At 42.0% G+C, this 16,598-nt stretch overlaps 1 protein-coding gene across 1 annotated transcript; it reads left to right on the top strand.

The window, feature by feature from the left end:
• The first annotated feature begins 7,014 nt into the window (after nucleotides 1–7,014).
• On the top strand, nucleotides 7,015–14,573 carry dclre1b (DNA cross-link repair 1B). Its single transcript, XM_076275655.1, has 5 exons — nucleotides 7,015–7,719; nucleotides 8,032–8,197; nucleotides 8,553–8,735; nucleotides 9,329–9,573; nucleotides 12,892–14,573. The coding sequence occupies exons 1-5, from the start codon at nucleotides 7,528–7,530 to the stop codon at nucleotides 13,900–13,902; spliced, it is 1,797 nt and encodes a 598-aa protein (XP_076131770.1). The 5' UTR covers nucleotides 7,015–7,527; the 3' UTR covers nucleotides 13,903–14,573.
• The last annotated feature ends 2,025 nt before the right edge of the window (nucleotides 14,574–16,598 follow it).

A 16,598-nucleotide genomic window follows, 5' to 3' on the forward strand; every position in this document is an offset into this window, starting at 1 on the left:
TTGTTGGGTGACAAACTTAAACGGGAGGCGAGTGTGATTCACTGATATTAATATTAGTGCTAGCTGTGCTAGGTAGACTTGCATGCATGTTACAAGGACACTGGGCCATGTCATGTAAGGAACATGCAGGGATGGATTACTGCACGGGCCTAGGCATAAAAAAAAAAAAGGTTTGGTTCCTGTTGGTTGTCAGTTGAGGCCATGGGTCGGTAGGGAATTTTTTTTTTTTTTTTTTTTTTTTTTTTCCAGTGGCAGTAAGGGATAGGTAGAAAATCAATCCCTCCAGGATTTCGCGAGGTTTTTTGAGACTGTTGCGACCTAAAATGCCTGGATGGAAGTTGCGGTGATTTTAGCTGTTTCTTGTGGAGAAATTGCGGGAGGAAGTGAAAATTGCAAAAATAGTTTAAATTTAGGGCAATTAAGGTTAGTAAGACCAAAATCACACTGATAATCTTGATGCTTATTAAATAGGATAATCAAAGGTAAACAGTAAGGATTACAGAAAATCAAAGTAGGCCTACTTTATTTGTGAAAATGCTTTGACTGAGGTAATTCACAAAGCAGTATAGTAGAACTGTCCAAAAAAGACAGTCACCTAAAGAGATGGTATCATGTCATATGTTTCAATACATTCATATATTTTGTAATTCATATTAAGTTCATATCTTTTTAATAATTCATAGTCTGTGGCCTGCATAATTACTAATATCCAAGTAAGTATCTAGTAATTTCATATTGATTTAAACTATTTGACTACACTTCTGTTTAATGTCATTACATTGGTGGTGTACGTCTAATTGACTGCCTGCCCCTTTAAGGACGTGCGAGTAGCCTAATTACATTTCTCAGTGGATTGGAAGGCTTGCATCTCACTGTGTTCGGCTACAAGTGTAAATCACTTTTGCATAGTGCATTTGTGGATGCAATTGGGAATGTCTTCCATGTCATTAGTTAAAATAAATGTTAAAAAAAACAACTCGAATGAAATTATTCTTGGATCATAGAAGAGGTAAATGTCTTGCAATTTTATTAATTTCTATGATTTTGGTAGCACTACTCAAACTAAGCCCACAAGCTAGCAAACATAAGCTTGACATAAACATGACATAAGCTAAAAGGACATATCCAGGTAAACGTTTGCCAATGGGTTGCATAGCCTACTCAAATGTCAGTAAACCAAGTAGGCCTTAATTAACTTACTTTCATAGCCTAGGTAGGTTAGCAACACCAGGTTGAGAGATGCAAGTAAGCAGATCGTTAATGTTAGCCTTCTATTTATTGTCATCAAAACTGCAGAGGAACGAACACTTAGGGCAGTCTTTGGCGTCATATGCAGAAGGTGCAGAAGTAAGTGTGCCATCTGGCTCAATATTCTGCGCGAGGGACTGTTGCGGTAGGTGACATTTCACAGTGAAACTACGATGATTGGTCAAATTTGCGAAAAAGTTGCGGTGTTTGGACAAAATTGCGAGTGCCTTGGTAAGTGACGAAAACAATCGTCTTCGTGAACAGCTGTGCATAGGCTACTTTGTAACAGAGAGAATACGCTCATCCCTATACATAACGCAAGGGGTAATTAATGTAATTATAGTTCGCCTTTTATTTGTGGATTTATTTAATGTAGCCTAGACTATTTAGTGTTATTTCTTCCCCAAGCTCATAAAATAAATTTGGGTCGCACATAAATTGACAGGGTCGGTCGGAAACCGGAACCCAAGAAATTTTTTTTTTATGCCTTAACGTGCCCAGGCCCAGGGGCCCAAGGGGTCAGGGGGCCCTGAAGCCCAAGCCTTTGCATGGAATCATTGCCTCAATATCAACAAATCAGGATGTAGGCTATGAATCTGATTGAATTTAGTATTGGCACCAGAATACAGGAAATCACATCAAACAAATTAAAAAAATTCTGGGGGAGGACCCCCAAACCCCCCCTTCCACATATACGACAATTAGTGGGGGGCCCTTAATACATCTGGGCCCAGGGGCCCAAAAGTTCATAATCCGCCCATGGGAACATGGTGCTGCCAAAAAACGGAAACATAGCCTACATTGCAGAGCCACTTCAACTTTATTATTATATGGTGAATAAATGTTACACTACCGTGCACAGCCCACTGATCTATACAGATCAGTGGCACAGCCCCATGCTTCTCTGACGTGACGAAGCTAGTACGTTATTAGCAGCGGTTAGCTAACTATGCTAACGTTAGTTATCTACAAGTCTCCTCCAAGTGACAATCATTTTATATACAATGCTGGCAATGCTGAAAACAATTAACATCCTTATTTATCTTACTTACATTGAGTTGACTGTGTGGCTTAATCCACAGATGTGGTGGAGCACTGTTTCGTTATGGTTTGCTAAAGAGTAGCTCTAACCCTTAGCTTTAAAATAGTGGAGATCTGGGACGAGAGATTTTAATTTAATTTAACATAATTACAAAAAACGTAATCAAGATTGAAAGGCATTTTATCAGCGTTATGGATGTGACATGAAATGGACACACTTTTGTGAGAGATTACAGGTTTTCTACAAACTCTGTGAATTTTGAAGGAAACTGCCGAAACTATGATATATGTAGCATGAAGGAGACTTGAATGAACACAAAAAGTGTGTTTATGAAACTATGCGTCGTTTTCGTAATGCATTATGTAGGAAAAACTGGCGTTATGGATGTGACGGTTTCACGTTATGGATGTGACGTGTCTGAACCAGTCCTCGACAAACTACATAAAACACATAATTAAGTAGTGAATTTTGATATGAAACAATTGAAATAGTAATCATGAAAAACTAGCGATAAAATTATTGCTTCCTCAGTGACCACTAAGATCCACAGGAAGATTCAGGACAACAAGTCATTTAAAATATTATTATTATTATTTTTTTTTTTTTACCGTCATCAATTTTGGTCAGTGATTCCCGGGTTACTGAAACACCAGGGAACATGAAACTTGGTGGCCACTCCCCTAAATAACTAGCCCTACCTGAACCGTTGCACCCAAGATGACAAAATATTTATGGTATGTTAGTCTCAAGAGCCTACATCAACCTAACCCCTACCCACTCATTTGTGATTTGCACACATAAAGTACATGCACGCGCACGTGCACACACACGCACACACACACGCACACGCACACACACACACACACACACACACACGCACGCACAGTTGCACACATACAGACAGGCAAGCACACACACACATAAACACATACAGACAGGCAAGCACACACACACACATGCACAAACACCCACCCACATGAATGCAGACACAAACACACACACACAGGCACGCATACGCATGTGCGCATGGAAACACACACACACACACACACACACACACACACATAAACACACAAACACAGGCACGCATACGCATATGCACACACACAGACACACACGCACACACACACTCTTATAAACAAAAGCAAACTCACATATGCACACACTCATTTACATGCACATGAGTTGCAGGAGTAGGAGATGGAGACAAATTGACAAGCGTGATTTATTTTTGCGAAGAGAATATGCAGGACTGAGAGGCGGTCATATTTTGTACTGCTATGCGGTACATCTAGTTTATTGCTGCCATTTCTAATGTTACTCTGTGGGTATTAGCTACAGAGGACCTGACACTTCAAATGCTGGCATATCGCGTCACATTTAAAATTAAACTGTGTTAAGCAGACGTGAGCGGCAGGCTGAACAGATCTGCAACAGAAGGAGGTTGCTATGTTAACTCCAGCTGCAAAGTCAGCCATCTTCACCAGCTAACACGATAATCCAGTTACTGTACAACAACAGTATGACAGTAACAGGAAGATAATCGCTCAGATTTTCGTTATTAGGCCACTTGAAAATAGGCTATGGCTAGGCTAATCACTGGAGGTATTTTAATATTAAGTTTGTTTTGCTAATAGTTAGGCAAGGCCTCCTTGTGGTTTTGATCAACCTAATAATCTTTGAAATGTCAATTGTAGGCCTAAACACTAAGGTGAAATGCGTTGAAACTGACATGCCACTAGAACAGACGTTTTATCGGCTTTGAGGTATAACAAAGTCTCCAGTCTTGTAAATTCACATTATGTAACATCCATAACGTCACATCCATAATGCACCATTAAAGGTTTTAAAAGTAAGAAAGGAGCACAATTTGGTCATCACACTTTACATTGATATAAATCAGCTTTGCACAGACACTATGGACATTGTCGCATCAACACTGTATGTGTAGCATAAACTTTTCCTATAAAACGTTATGGATGTGACATGGCCATGGAACTTGCTGACTTAAAAACAAAAGCCTTACAAATGTAAGGAGTTGTGCTCTTAAAGGCAAGCTGAGCATAGACATCACTCTACCATTCCCTTATGAATCTGGAATTTGTCAAATGACACAATTTGTTTGAACCTTGGGTCCATTTATCCACTTTTTAAATATGTATAATATTACCATGTGAAAAATGTTGTTTCTGTATGGTTGCACACCATATTTATGATGTAAAAAGAGTGTAATTCTCCATCAAATTCAATCAGATCAGTTACAAACAATAAAATATAGACCTAAATGAAGATTTTAACAACAGTTCTATTTGCGTATGCACAACTTTTTTTTTCCATGGTAAGGATGACCTTTGCATGGAATTGCCCATATACTTTGTAATAATGTATCACTGCTTTCCATGCTTATCAGCAATTTGTACATAGAGCCAATCAGCCTCCTCTTTTTGTTGCTTTGGCTTAAGATGTTAGACATTTCAGGGCTGATGTTCTTTCCCAAGTCAAAATTACAAATAGGCCTAATCCAGTTTTTCAGTTGCATGTACCTAAATAATTCTGTATATTTTAGGTTATGTTTGCTTTTAATTCACTGAATGGTCAACAGTGTCATGATTTATGACATCTGACACTGGATTCCAGCTTTTATCCAAGTTTCCCAGTACAGCTGCATGCTCTGTATATTTATTGATGGATTGTTCCAAATTGGTATATGCCTGGGAAGTCCTATTTCTTGATGGATCATTTTTTTTACATTTTATTCCAGGCCTTTAATGTACTTATAACAAAATGTGTTGATTTCATGTTGTCCTTGGAAAAGAGTGCTAACAGTAAATGTAACAGTATGAATGAAGTTCCCAAGGCAACTGATGGAATAATGTGTAAGCCTACTGTGTGGAGCAGAGGAGGGGTAAAGCACAAACTTGCATTACAGTAGCAGTTTAAGAAAGAAGGAGAGCCCCTATTATGGGCTGGTTTGGAAATTGGACTAATTTTAACATCACTTTTCCCCCTTTTTATATATATATATATATTTTTTACTTTTTATTTGTTTATTGTTGTCTGTCTTGTATGTCTTGGTATCACGGGTACGCTGGCGACTACGCCGCTCCGTCCGGCATTTTTTGTATTTGTTATTTTTTAAATGTATTTGTCATGTCTTGATGTCATGGGCAAGCTGGCGACTACGCCGCTCCATCCGGCATCTTTTGTCTTGTTGTTATGTGTCTTATTTGTGAAGCGCTTTGGGTTGCACTCTGTGCATGTTAAATGCGCTTTAAAAATAAAACTGACTTGACTATTGTACAAAAATGTGCATGTAGACAAAGCTTTGGTGGCTCAACTAAAGAGTTCTTAATTCTGTTAGTAGAAAATAAGAATTAGTATGGAAAAAGGAAAACATCAAAATAAGGTGCTAATATGTCAATTAGTAATTAATATCAGGTTAGGGTTAACATATTGAAGTGGAAACAGAAGACACTATCTGTGGTGTTATTGTTTTTTATTTCACATGGTAGCAGTTGGTGCTATTGCTGCCTACTGTTAGTAATGAAGTTGGACTCATAGGACAATAGGCTTACAACTACACTATTGAATCGCTAATGTAATACATTTCCTGCATCGGGTAAGCTTAAGAGGAGAATGCACAAGAGAGGATACAGTATTTGAATCTGAGAATCTGGTAAGAGGAATGGTCTTGAATCCCTTCCTTTGTATTTCCCAACTTTTAACTAACAGCGTTTTTTTTTTTTTTTACTTTATTGCTCATATTAAACATTGCAGGCAATTTTAGCAATACAATACAAACACAAACCCACACACACAAACACTCTCTCAAAGAAAGGTTAAAGGGAAAAAAAATTGGGTTGATGAGGGGGGCCCGGTGCTCCCCAGGCCTAAATAGTGTAGGACCGGCCCTGCTTGTATTGTGTTATTTGAGTGAGGGGCCACATTCAGATATCAGGGTTGAATAACATAGAAGTCACTTCACACAGAGGCTTGAGCTTCAGGGCCCCTTGAGGCCTTTGGCCCCTGGGCCTGGTAGGCCTGTTCAGAGGTGGCCAGGGGTGATTTTAGCAACTTGGAGGCCCTGAGCAAAAGACAATTTGGATCCTACAATGGTATCAGAATCAGATATGAGAATCACCAGAATCTTTTAGGTTTTGATGGGTTTTCCCAGATCCCATTAGGCCTACATTTCATATATTGGTTGATCATTTTTGTTTGCAGATGTATGGCATGTCTTGTAGGCAGAGGAAAGTTGTTGCTCTCAAACATTGTCCACTTAAGCAGTGTACTGATGACGGAATATATTAAATAGACAGATATGATAGGTTTGAAATGATTTCATGCTCCCTTTAAAGAGTATTTTTAGTATTTTCAAAAATGTTTTTATTTTATTTTGACACATGGCATGGCTGTAGCCTATTTTGTAGTTTATTTTGATACACTTACAATTAGGGTATTTGATATTTTATTTTAACATATATGTTGATGTATTTTGCCCATCCCCGATTAGTCTGATCAATAAATTCCGTAACTAAACAATATTTTATCTCTTCCAGACCTCAAAATAGGTCTTGAGGAGAAATAGAGATTTCCGAACTTTGTAACACTATTCCGAGACAGGTGAGGGCGCTCTTTCTTTGAGTATAGTTCAGAGGGGCGGAGACGTGTTATCATTTGGCGCTGGCGGGCGGGGATAAAAAAAAAAAAGGCATGAGCTAACGTTAACATCTGCTCAAAGATGTAGCGTCAGACTCACACAAGCGGGCTTAGACGTAAATCATGACCTTACTCACAAACATACACGTTCTTTTAACGTTTTCGGTATTCTGCGTCGGTGTTGTAATCGTTCCTACTTGCAGCACAATAGCAAAGGCTCTTATAACTAGCATGCAGTGCAGTGCAGTATAGTAGTTGGTTTTTTTGCATTGGCATGGGGTCTGTTGATATTAGCTGGCTAGATAGCAAAGTTAGCATATTTACCCTGTCAGAGAGCATGTATACCCGCCCGGTTATCGTATGATCGAGATAACGTGTTCACGTTTTCATCATTGACTGTATATAAATGTTTTCATTAGCTAGCAAAGTGAAAACGCTCACCGTAGCCAGCAGCAGTGCTTGACTGAAAACACAATGTGAACAACTCCTGTTTATTCAATAACGCCTAATAATGTCTTGAAGTTGTTTGTGATCGTTGACTCCTACGATAACCATACCTCGCCGTCCAGTCTTCAAGAATGAATGGCAAACTCATTCCTCACACCCCAGTTGCCGTGGACTTTTGGCAGGTGCGAAAGTGTGCCCACGTCCGCTTGTTCTTTCTGTCCCACATGCACTCGGACCACACGTCTGGCCTCTCGTCCACCTGGAGTAACCGCCCCATATACTGCTCTCCCATCACGGCGAAACTCCTCAAACTCAAGCTACGCGTAAGCTGATCTTTTTGTTAAAGGCTTTGTTGTACAAATTACTTACAAAGTACTAATTTTCATTTACTGTATGACTACTACGCATAGTGCAGTGGTCGTGTACATGTAGGCTATGCAGATGTCTTGTCATAATAGTCGGCATAATAATGTGATAGGGTACAAGGTATGCATTTCACTGGTGTCTGTGCACCTGTAAAGCAGCCCGTTGTATTGTTGAACAACAGAACCAGTTGAATGAAAATAGTGAACATATTTGAATGCCATCCATGTTGATAATATTGGTCATTATTGGCCATCTGCAATGTGTGGCAGGTGAAGGACAAATGGATTCATCCACTGGAGCTGGGCGATCCACACCTGCTGGCCCTGGACGACATTGGAAAGGAGCGTATGACTGTGACCCTCATGGATGCAAACCACTGTCCCGGAGCTGTTATGTTCCTCTTTGAAGGATACTTTGGCAACATACTGTACACTGGTCAGTGCTTATAAAGTGACTAGTAATATTTTACAACATTGGCCATGAATGATACTAGCATACATTATATCATACAAACTAGTACTAGTGAATATAGTTCTCATATGGGAAATGCACTTTTGTAGTGATTTTGGTTTCTGAATGAGTGAGTGATGTAGGAAAGACTTCATTAGATATGGTTTCAATACAGATATAATATGATTATGGTTAGTCTACATGTTGTAAAGTTTCTTTGTCCTTCTAATTTATCAGTAATTTATTAGTTTGTTTGCTTATTCACAGTATTGGCGGTTAATAGCGTAGGCATGTAAAATACACTACAAAAACACTGTGTGTGTGTGTGTGCGTGTTTCAGGGGATTTCCGCTACTCCCCCTCCATGCTGCGTGAGCCCTGCCTGCGGACACACACCACCATCGACATTCTGTACCTGGACAACACCAACTGCGACCCCACCCGTACCCTGCCAACCCGCCAGCGTGCCACGCAGCAGGTCAAAGAGGTCATCAGGGCCCACCCAGGGCACAGGGTTGTCATTGGTCAGTATTAATTTTGTATTTGCACCGTTTGTCACCCTACCCCATATACGCCTGCCAACCTGTACGCGTTCTATCCACTAGGCACGCATTTTCTCAACAAAGTATACTAGTACCATTTGTTACTTAGTATGCAAAATACTGCTACACAAAAAAGTAAAAGTGGCTGGGGCATCTTCTATGCTAATTTAGTCAGACTCGTTAGTCATGCTGGCTACAGCTGGTTACTTCTCCACGAGAACGCACGAGACAGATCTTTACCTTGACGAGAAATATCACGGACCAGAGCCGTATATAGCCATCTCGTGGCACGAGATCTCGTAATTTTTTTCTTTGACGTGAAATATTGTGATATGTTTGTATGGCAAGATCTTGCAAGATATCGTGGCCCACAAAATCTCGTCACATCTCTAACCCCTACACATATAGATTTTTTTTTTGTCCACAGCACCCCTAAATCAAGTTCTCTCAGCATGTTTTATTTTTTAGCCTACCGTCATTTACTTGTTATGGTTTACTGCATACATCTTCAATATTTAGCATAGCAGAATATGAGCTTGTTTTGGTCATTATAATAATGTGTTTCCCCATCCCAGGCCTGTACTCCCTGGGCAAGGAGAGTCTGCTTATGGAGCTGGCACTGGAGTTTAAGACCTGGGTGGAGGTGAGCCCTGAGCGCCTGGAGATCCTGCTGGCCCTGGAGCTGCCCGACGTCTTCACCACAGAGCCCGGGGCAGGGCGCATCCGCGTTGTGGACCAGGACCAGATCCGCGCCGCCAACCTGCTCCAGTGGAACCAGGAAGAGCCCACAGTGGCCATCCTGCCCACCAGCCGGCCCGTGGTGAGTGAATGTGTGTGTGTGTGTGTGTATGTTTCCCACCAGCTGGCCCTGAGTGTGAGTGTGAGTGTGAGTGTGAGTGTGAGTGTGAGTGTGAGTGTGTGTGTGTGTGTGTGTGTGTGTTTCACCGTCAGCCAACCCTTATTGTGTGTGTGTGTGTGTGTGTGTGTTCGTGCGTGTGTGTTCGTGCGTGTGTGTGTGTGTCTGGGTGAGCCCACCATGGTCATCCTGACCTCCTGTGTTGTGTGTGTGTGTGTGTGTGTGTTTCAACGCCAGCCGACCCTTGGTGTGAGGGTGTGTGTCTGTATGTGAGTGAGCCTACCGTGACTAACCCTAACCCTTCCTTCCTACTCACCAGCTGCACCATGGCGTGTGTGTGTGTGAGTGTAAAACTAGCGAGCTCATTGGCTGACAGCTAATAGACCTGCTGTGCAAATGCCAACAACATTATATTGCTGGCTCTGATAAAACTGGTGCTGGCACCTAGGGATAACTTCCTGCCTGATTTATTTTACCATTACATTGTATAATGTCATGCCGGTATCCTTTGGCATGTTTTATTATGGGGCAGTCGTGGCCTACTGGTAAGGGCTTCGGGCTTGTAACCGGAGGGTTGCCGGTTCGATCCCCGACCAGTAGGAACGGCTGAAGTGCCCTTGAGCAAGGCATCTAACCCCTCACTGCTCCCCGAGCTGTAGCAAGGCAGCTCACTGCTCCTGGTTAGTGTGTGCTTCACCTCACTGTGTGTTCACTGTGTGCTTCACCTCACTGTGTGTTCACTAATTCACGGATGGGATAAATACAGAGACCAAATTCCTTGTATACGCAAGTATACTTGGCCGAGAAACCTGATTTACATTATGACTTGGTAACTGCATCAATCAATTTGGGGTAGGGATGCACGATATATTGGCGGCCGATATATTATTAGCCGATAAGTGAAAAAATGAAAATATTATTATCGGTCCGATAACAGAATTCTGGCCGATAATTTGCGCCGATATTTTTTAAAGTCCTAATTTAGGCCTACGTAAGGTCCGTCTGGCTACACTGAGCTACTTGAGCTTGGTTGGCTATACTTTTTTCTCAATATAATGTCAGTGGTGTGAATGTATTTCACCACTCTAACAAAATCTGTGGATATGCGTTCATTTGGGAATCTGTGCATCTCAAAATCCTCTCGTGAATGATCCGCCATTTAACCTTACCAGAGCGGAGCTCAGCCCTATCTAGAGCCATCTTGTGCTGGTGTGCTTGCACTTTACCGCGCTAGTCGGGGAAACAAATAAACAAACTCGTTAGTGGGACGAGTACATAAGTAGGCCTAGTTCTAAGTTGTGTTTTAGTATTATATTTGCATTACTTTAGCTTGGGTTTTGTATTATTACCTAGAAATATGCTAACCATTCGTGCTTCAGTTCCAGACAGGTCATCATAATAAGTTATTAAAACCTTCGGGGCTAACGCCTTTCATTTCTGCTGCAGCAGGTTGTGCGCAGCAGAGTAGTCAGACATAAGATACAGTCTGAGGAGATGCAGCTTTATTCAGTTACCCGCAGTTGAAACTAAACCAAAGTTTCCCTCACAAACTCTGATTTGGTCGCTATACTGTAGCTTATTCCAAGCTGAGCTGTTTATGAGTGCTTAGTCCTAAATGAAAACGATTCAAACTCTCCAGCCACTCACTCGCAATTCACTGACGTCAGGTTCACTTAAAGGAGCCACACATACTGTAGGGCTAGGCTACTGTTATGTTGTTGACTGCCGTACTATTGAGGACTATTATGAGTTCTGTCCATCATTTGGTGGTAGGTAAAATTACTGCAATAAAATTATGCTTATTAAATGCTTTCCCCAAATCACTTTTCACATTTTTTTTTCAAGAGTAATATTATCGGTTATCGTATCGGTATCGGCCACAACAAACCAATAAATATCGGTTATCGTTATCGGCCCTAAAATTCCATATCAGTGCATCTCTAATTTGGGGATATTATAGAAAACTAGCTACCAAGATATACTGACCTTGAAAATAGTGCAAACCTTTTAAGTTCTTCTTTATTTCCATGAGATAAACTGTAATTATCAAGATTAAAATTAAAAAAGAAAGGCTTGAAAATGTTTTATGTGTAATGAATCTAGATTACAGTGCTGTGAAAAGGTATTTGCCCCCTTCCCATTTTCTTCTATTTTTGCTTATTACACGGCAGTAAGTAAGTAAGTCCCTTCAGGGCGGAACAAGACCCCTCCGCTGCACATTTCTAAGGCTTTGGGATTCCAGCAAACCCGTGATGAGAGACACTATCTGATCTGCTGTCTCCATATTAGATAGCAAGTAGAGGTGATTTACACTGATTTGCTGAGTTAATTTTTATTAGTAGGTAAACCCATTGGGAAGGTTGCTTTGTTTAGTCTGGGCCAGTTGAAAGGAATAGCTCCTAAAGGTGTGGTATAAACATGGATGATTATGTTGCATGAGTATGTGCTTGACTGATGTAGTGTTGCACTGATGCTCCAAGCTTTTAAGTGGTCCACACACACACCAGCGGCAACATGGGTGTGGCTTTCAACGTTCCATTACTTAGGTTCCATTATTTAGGTTCCATTGTTTTGTTGGTAAAAATATTATATACCAAAGTGAAATATGAGATCCAGTCACGAAGAAGTACAAATGAAGATGCAAGGTTTATTAGGCTGTATACAGGAGAGAGGCACACCTGTAGCACAGCGTACTCCAGAATATGCGTCTCTGACTTGACACAGAATCATCCAGGGTTTAAGTACCCAACAGTAAAGAATAGATAATCATACAGTGACTGTGGCAAAGCCAGGAGACATTCAGTCTACCTTAATCAATGACGGAAATGACTGTTGACGCAGAATAGACAACAACAAGTGATATCCACTCTGGCGCCTTACATTATCATGTTTAAAAGAACAGTACAGAGATCACACAGGGTCATGATGCAGACGTAGAATCATACTTTTAGTGTCAAAGTGGCCCACTAGTGAGAAATGCAGAACATTAAACCACATACTGAATATTGGGCCCAATGCTGCACATTAAACCAACATATTAAAGTATTGGACATAATGTTCAATTCCATTTTCTCTCAGTTTTCAATACCACACCACCTCAGAACCCTTGTGTCGTGTCAAATTACGAATCAGTGCTACATTCATCAGCACCGCTCAATAAAATCCATTGTTCATTGGATGCTTGACAGTGGAGAATTTCAGCACCAGTGTGTGCCACTGTGCAGTTCGGGCTTCTTTTTTGACATTGGATCTCACCTCACCTTTTGTCTGACCCGATCCCAGGTGTCGTGCCACCCGAACGTGCACGTGGTGCCCTACTCAGACCACTCATCCTACCAGGAGCTAGAGGATTTCCTGTCGGCGCTGCAGCCCCTCTCCATCATGCCCATCGTGGGCACGGCCCTGCCCTCCTTCTCCGCCGTCTTCAGCCCCCGGAAGAAGCGCCGCAAGACCGTGGTGCCCGAGTCGGTCCTGCGCTACATGACGACGTGCCCGACACCCGACATCTCCCCGGCTCACTGCCCCGCCACTGGGAAGGCCTTTCGGGGGACTCGATCAGCGCCACCTCGTGGGGTGGTGTTTGAGTCCCCCCGGCGGCCTCGGAAGGGGGTGCTATCAGACAGGGAGGCCAGTGCCACAGAGGACACAGACAGCACACTTAACGGCTCTGACTGCGTCCTGCTGGACATTGAGCAGGGCTCCATCATCGACGTGGAGAGTGATGTGAGCCTGCGATTGGCCGAGGAGAGAAGTGAGCTAAGTCTGCGATTGGCCGAGGAGGGAAGCGAGCTGAGCCTGCGATTGGCCGAGGAAGGAAGCGAGCGGATCCCGCGATTGGCTGAGAATGGGGAAGAGTATGATAAGAGAGCAGATGTGTGTCCTGGCTCTTTCCACACTCTTCACAGCTGTGGTGACGGGGCTACACAGACTCTAGCAGCATCAGAAGGCAGTTTGCCAATCAGAACCGCACCCGTCCACCCGGACCGCTGCTCCTCCCTGGAGCACATCAGTCTCCATGACAACGCCTGTATGACTGCCTCGGCCGCTACTGCCGTAACCCCACGCAACCCCTCACCGCCACCGCTGCACAGCCAAGCGTCCGCAGAGGACTCTGAGAAGGGGGAGCAATGGCTTCTGGGAAACCTAGTCTTCCCAGAGGAAGAACTGAGCCCTGGAACTGAGGTTGTGGTCGGACTGGGCAGAATTTACAACCTGTGCCCATTAAACAGTCCAAAACGAGTGGGCGATCCTTTTGAAGCTGCAATAGAGAGATTTAAAGCTGCTTTGAGTTAAAATGTGAACTCTTAACTGTATGTACGGAAAGAGTAAGAACAGGCACTTGTAGTATTATGCAACACTCCACCATGTACATAGTGTCATTGTTATGATTTTATACGTTTCTACATAGATATGCCCCTTGAATGAGGAAGAACTCACTGTGAGAAGCTGAATGCATTCCTGTGGCAGAGCAAAACAAAAACTATATTAAACATGTTTATACAGGTTTTCAGTTATTGCATTAGCATCTTTTATCTAGTGATGTATTTATGCCTTTCATCTGTTATACATTGTGCCCATTTACACATATTATTACACATAGTATTACTTTGTTCTTTCAAAGGACATTATTTTAAATGCTAACTCCTCTTCTTGAACTTGTATGGCTCTGAGCAACCGTATACTCATACATTCATAACTTTGTCTGACATATGATCGCTTCAGTTCCTGTGTTGCTTGTTGTAAACACCGCAAAGCTGTTGTGGCAGTGCTTGTGTTGCAGGGGAGCATTGAAGGGTTGGCATGTGTAGCTTGATAGTGTTGTAGCTTTCATTTCCTGCACTTTTGCAGCTAGAGTGAGTCCTGGGTCATAAGTAGTCACATGTTGTGCAGTTTTTTGCTATTGTGCCAAAAATGCTAACATTTTCACACAAGTGTTTTATTCTGTGGTGGGTAAATAAAAAGTGTGGGTGTAGTTTTTAAAAAATATATAATTGGTGTGTATTGATTCATTTCAGTGTGCTGTGTTTGTTTTCTCTATATAATAGTATACTTGTTCTATTATGACCTCAGGAGTTGTAATGGGGCATCCATTTCCCATTCTTGTGGTCTTTAAAAATGCTTATTTCACACAACTACTGTATCTTACCTATCTGTAATGGCTCTAAAACGGTGTTTATCAAAGTGTGGTCCAGGGACCACTGGTGGTCCGCAAGCTATCCCAAGTGGTCCACGACTAGACGTGGTAAAAAATCATATAAATGAGTTGTTTGTAATATTGAACCAACTTGTATGTGAATCCAAACAGTTCTGCAACATTGCCTATGTAAGTAACGCCAGTTTAAATCATATGAATCCTTTGACAATATAAGCGAGGTGCAAAGACGATAACCAAGGTGGTTCAGTGAGTCGGCCTATTGTGTAATATACTGTTAAGTGGTCCTTGGTCTGAAAAAGTTTGAGAAACACTGCTCTAGATGTCTGTTCTGTGAATGTGCTTATGGGGAATAATAAACTCAGTGTTTATTTGATTGGCTGTGTAGCTCAAGTATTAACATTTTATCAGAATCAAGGATTGAACGTTTAATACCTTGTCAGAAAAGTACACAGTGAAATACAAACAAGGACACGTCAAGGCTGTTGAGAGTGAGATGTTCAGTCTGGCATTGATTAACAGGTGCTTCTCCCCTAAAATGCCTTGACAAACGCTCCGGCTTTGTTTACTCAGACCCACAGCACCGGTGCTTCATCAGCCTTCATTAGAGGAAGTACACAGCAATACAGCCTCAGAGAGAGAGCAGATGAAATAAAAAGGGAAATTAGCTCATCTCAAAGCATTTTACAAAGCCCAAGGCCAGAGCTCTCCTACAGCAAAAAAGGTGATGGTGGCAGTTGAATTTTGTCTCTACAGCTCCATAACACATTAATATGCCTCAAGTTGCAAAGAAGCTGTGCAGGAGAGCTTCGGCATTCTTCAAACAGATCAACTCGCAATGCAGTAAGAAGGTGCTCTTTGGTGAACCAAGACTCTCTTGTTTTATATATTCAAAAAAAGGTTTATTAATTAATGTATGAGACAACATTCAAAGTAATGGTTGCAGAAACAGCTTAGCAATGAAGCTTAGACCTATATGATAGATAATGATGGCATTCATTGACCAAAAATGCTGTGCAGAAACTACGGTTGAGTAAGTTAGGGGATCTGGAATATCCACCCCTCAAATCCTCTGAGGTCACACAACAGAACTGTGTTTGTGTGTGAGAGGGGGAGATGCCTTTGAAGCTGCCGTGCAGACACCCACACAGACAGGGGAATCTAAGAGGAGAGAGAGAGAGACGGGGTATGGCTTCCCATCAACCCTCCATCTCATCACATTGTGATCACACAACTTCTCTACTCGCTCGACTTTCCCTTTCTTCTCTTGGTGTACGAGTGTGTGTGAGTGTATGGGGCGTGCGTGCGAAGGTGCTCGTCAGACTCTCCTACCCCACCACCGTCTCAGAGCTGTGTTATCACCACTGACTGCTGTCAGGAGGGTGAATAGGACTCAATCAGGTCTACAAAGCCACACAGGTTTGGGACAGATTGGCCTGTCACTTCCAATTAAAACAAACTGTGAGTTGTGCAGCAGTGCCTTTCAACCGTGTATAAGTAGTAATGTTATAGCAGGGAGGCTGAACACGGTGCATGTGAGCCATTAGACTATACAAACTAATGGAATTGTGCTCTCCAACAGGACTATCTATCTATCTATAAATAGGGGGGGGGGTGTTCATACCAAATACCACAATAGCCCTGATTTCCTGATGCAACAAGATGTTTTAAGCACTCCTGTGTAATTTTTTTGACATTTTCTTCCAAACCCCCCCCCCCCTACCCCCAAAATTACTTTTTTAACCCTGAAAATGCGTGTTTTTTGCCATATTTCACAACTTTTCCACTTTTGGCCTATTACAACCGACAAATATTATCATGTTGGACCATTTAATGA

This window comes from Alosa pseudoharengus, unplaced genomic scaffold, assembly GCF_046254945.1.
Source record: "Alosa pseudoharengus isolate Yale_2024_CS ecotype anadromous, Long Island Sound unplaced genomic scaffold, YU_APseudo_1.1 YU_APseudo_1.1_scf_9, whole genome shotgun sequence".
NCBI classification, from domain to species: Eukaryota; Metazoa; Chordata; class Actinopteri; order Clupeiformes; family Clupeidae; genus Alosa; species Alosa pseudoharengus.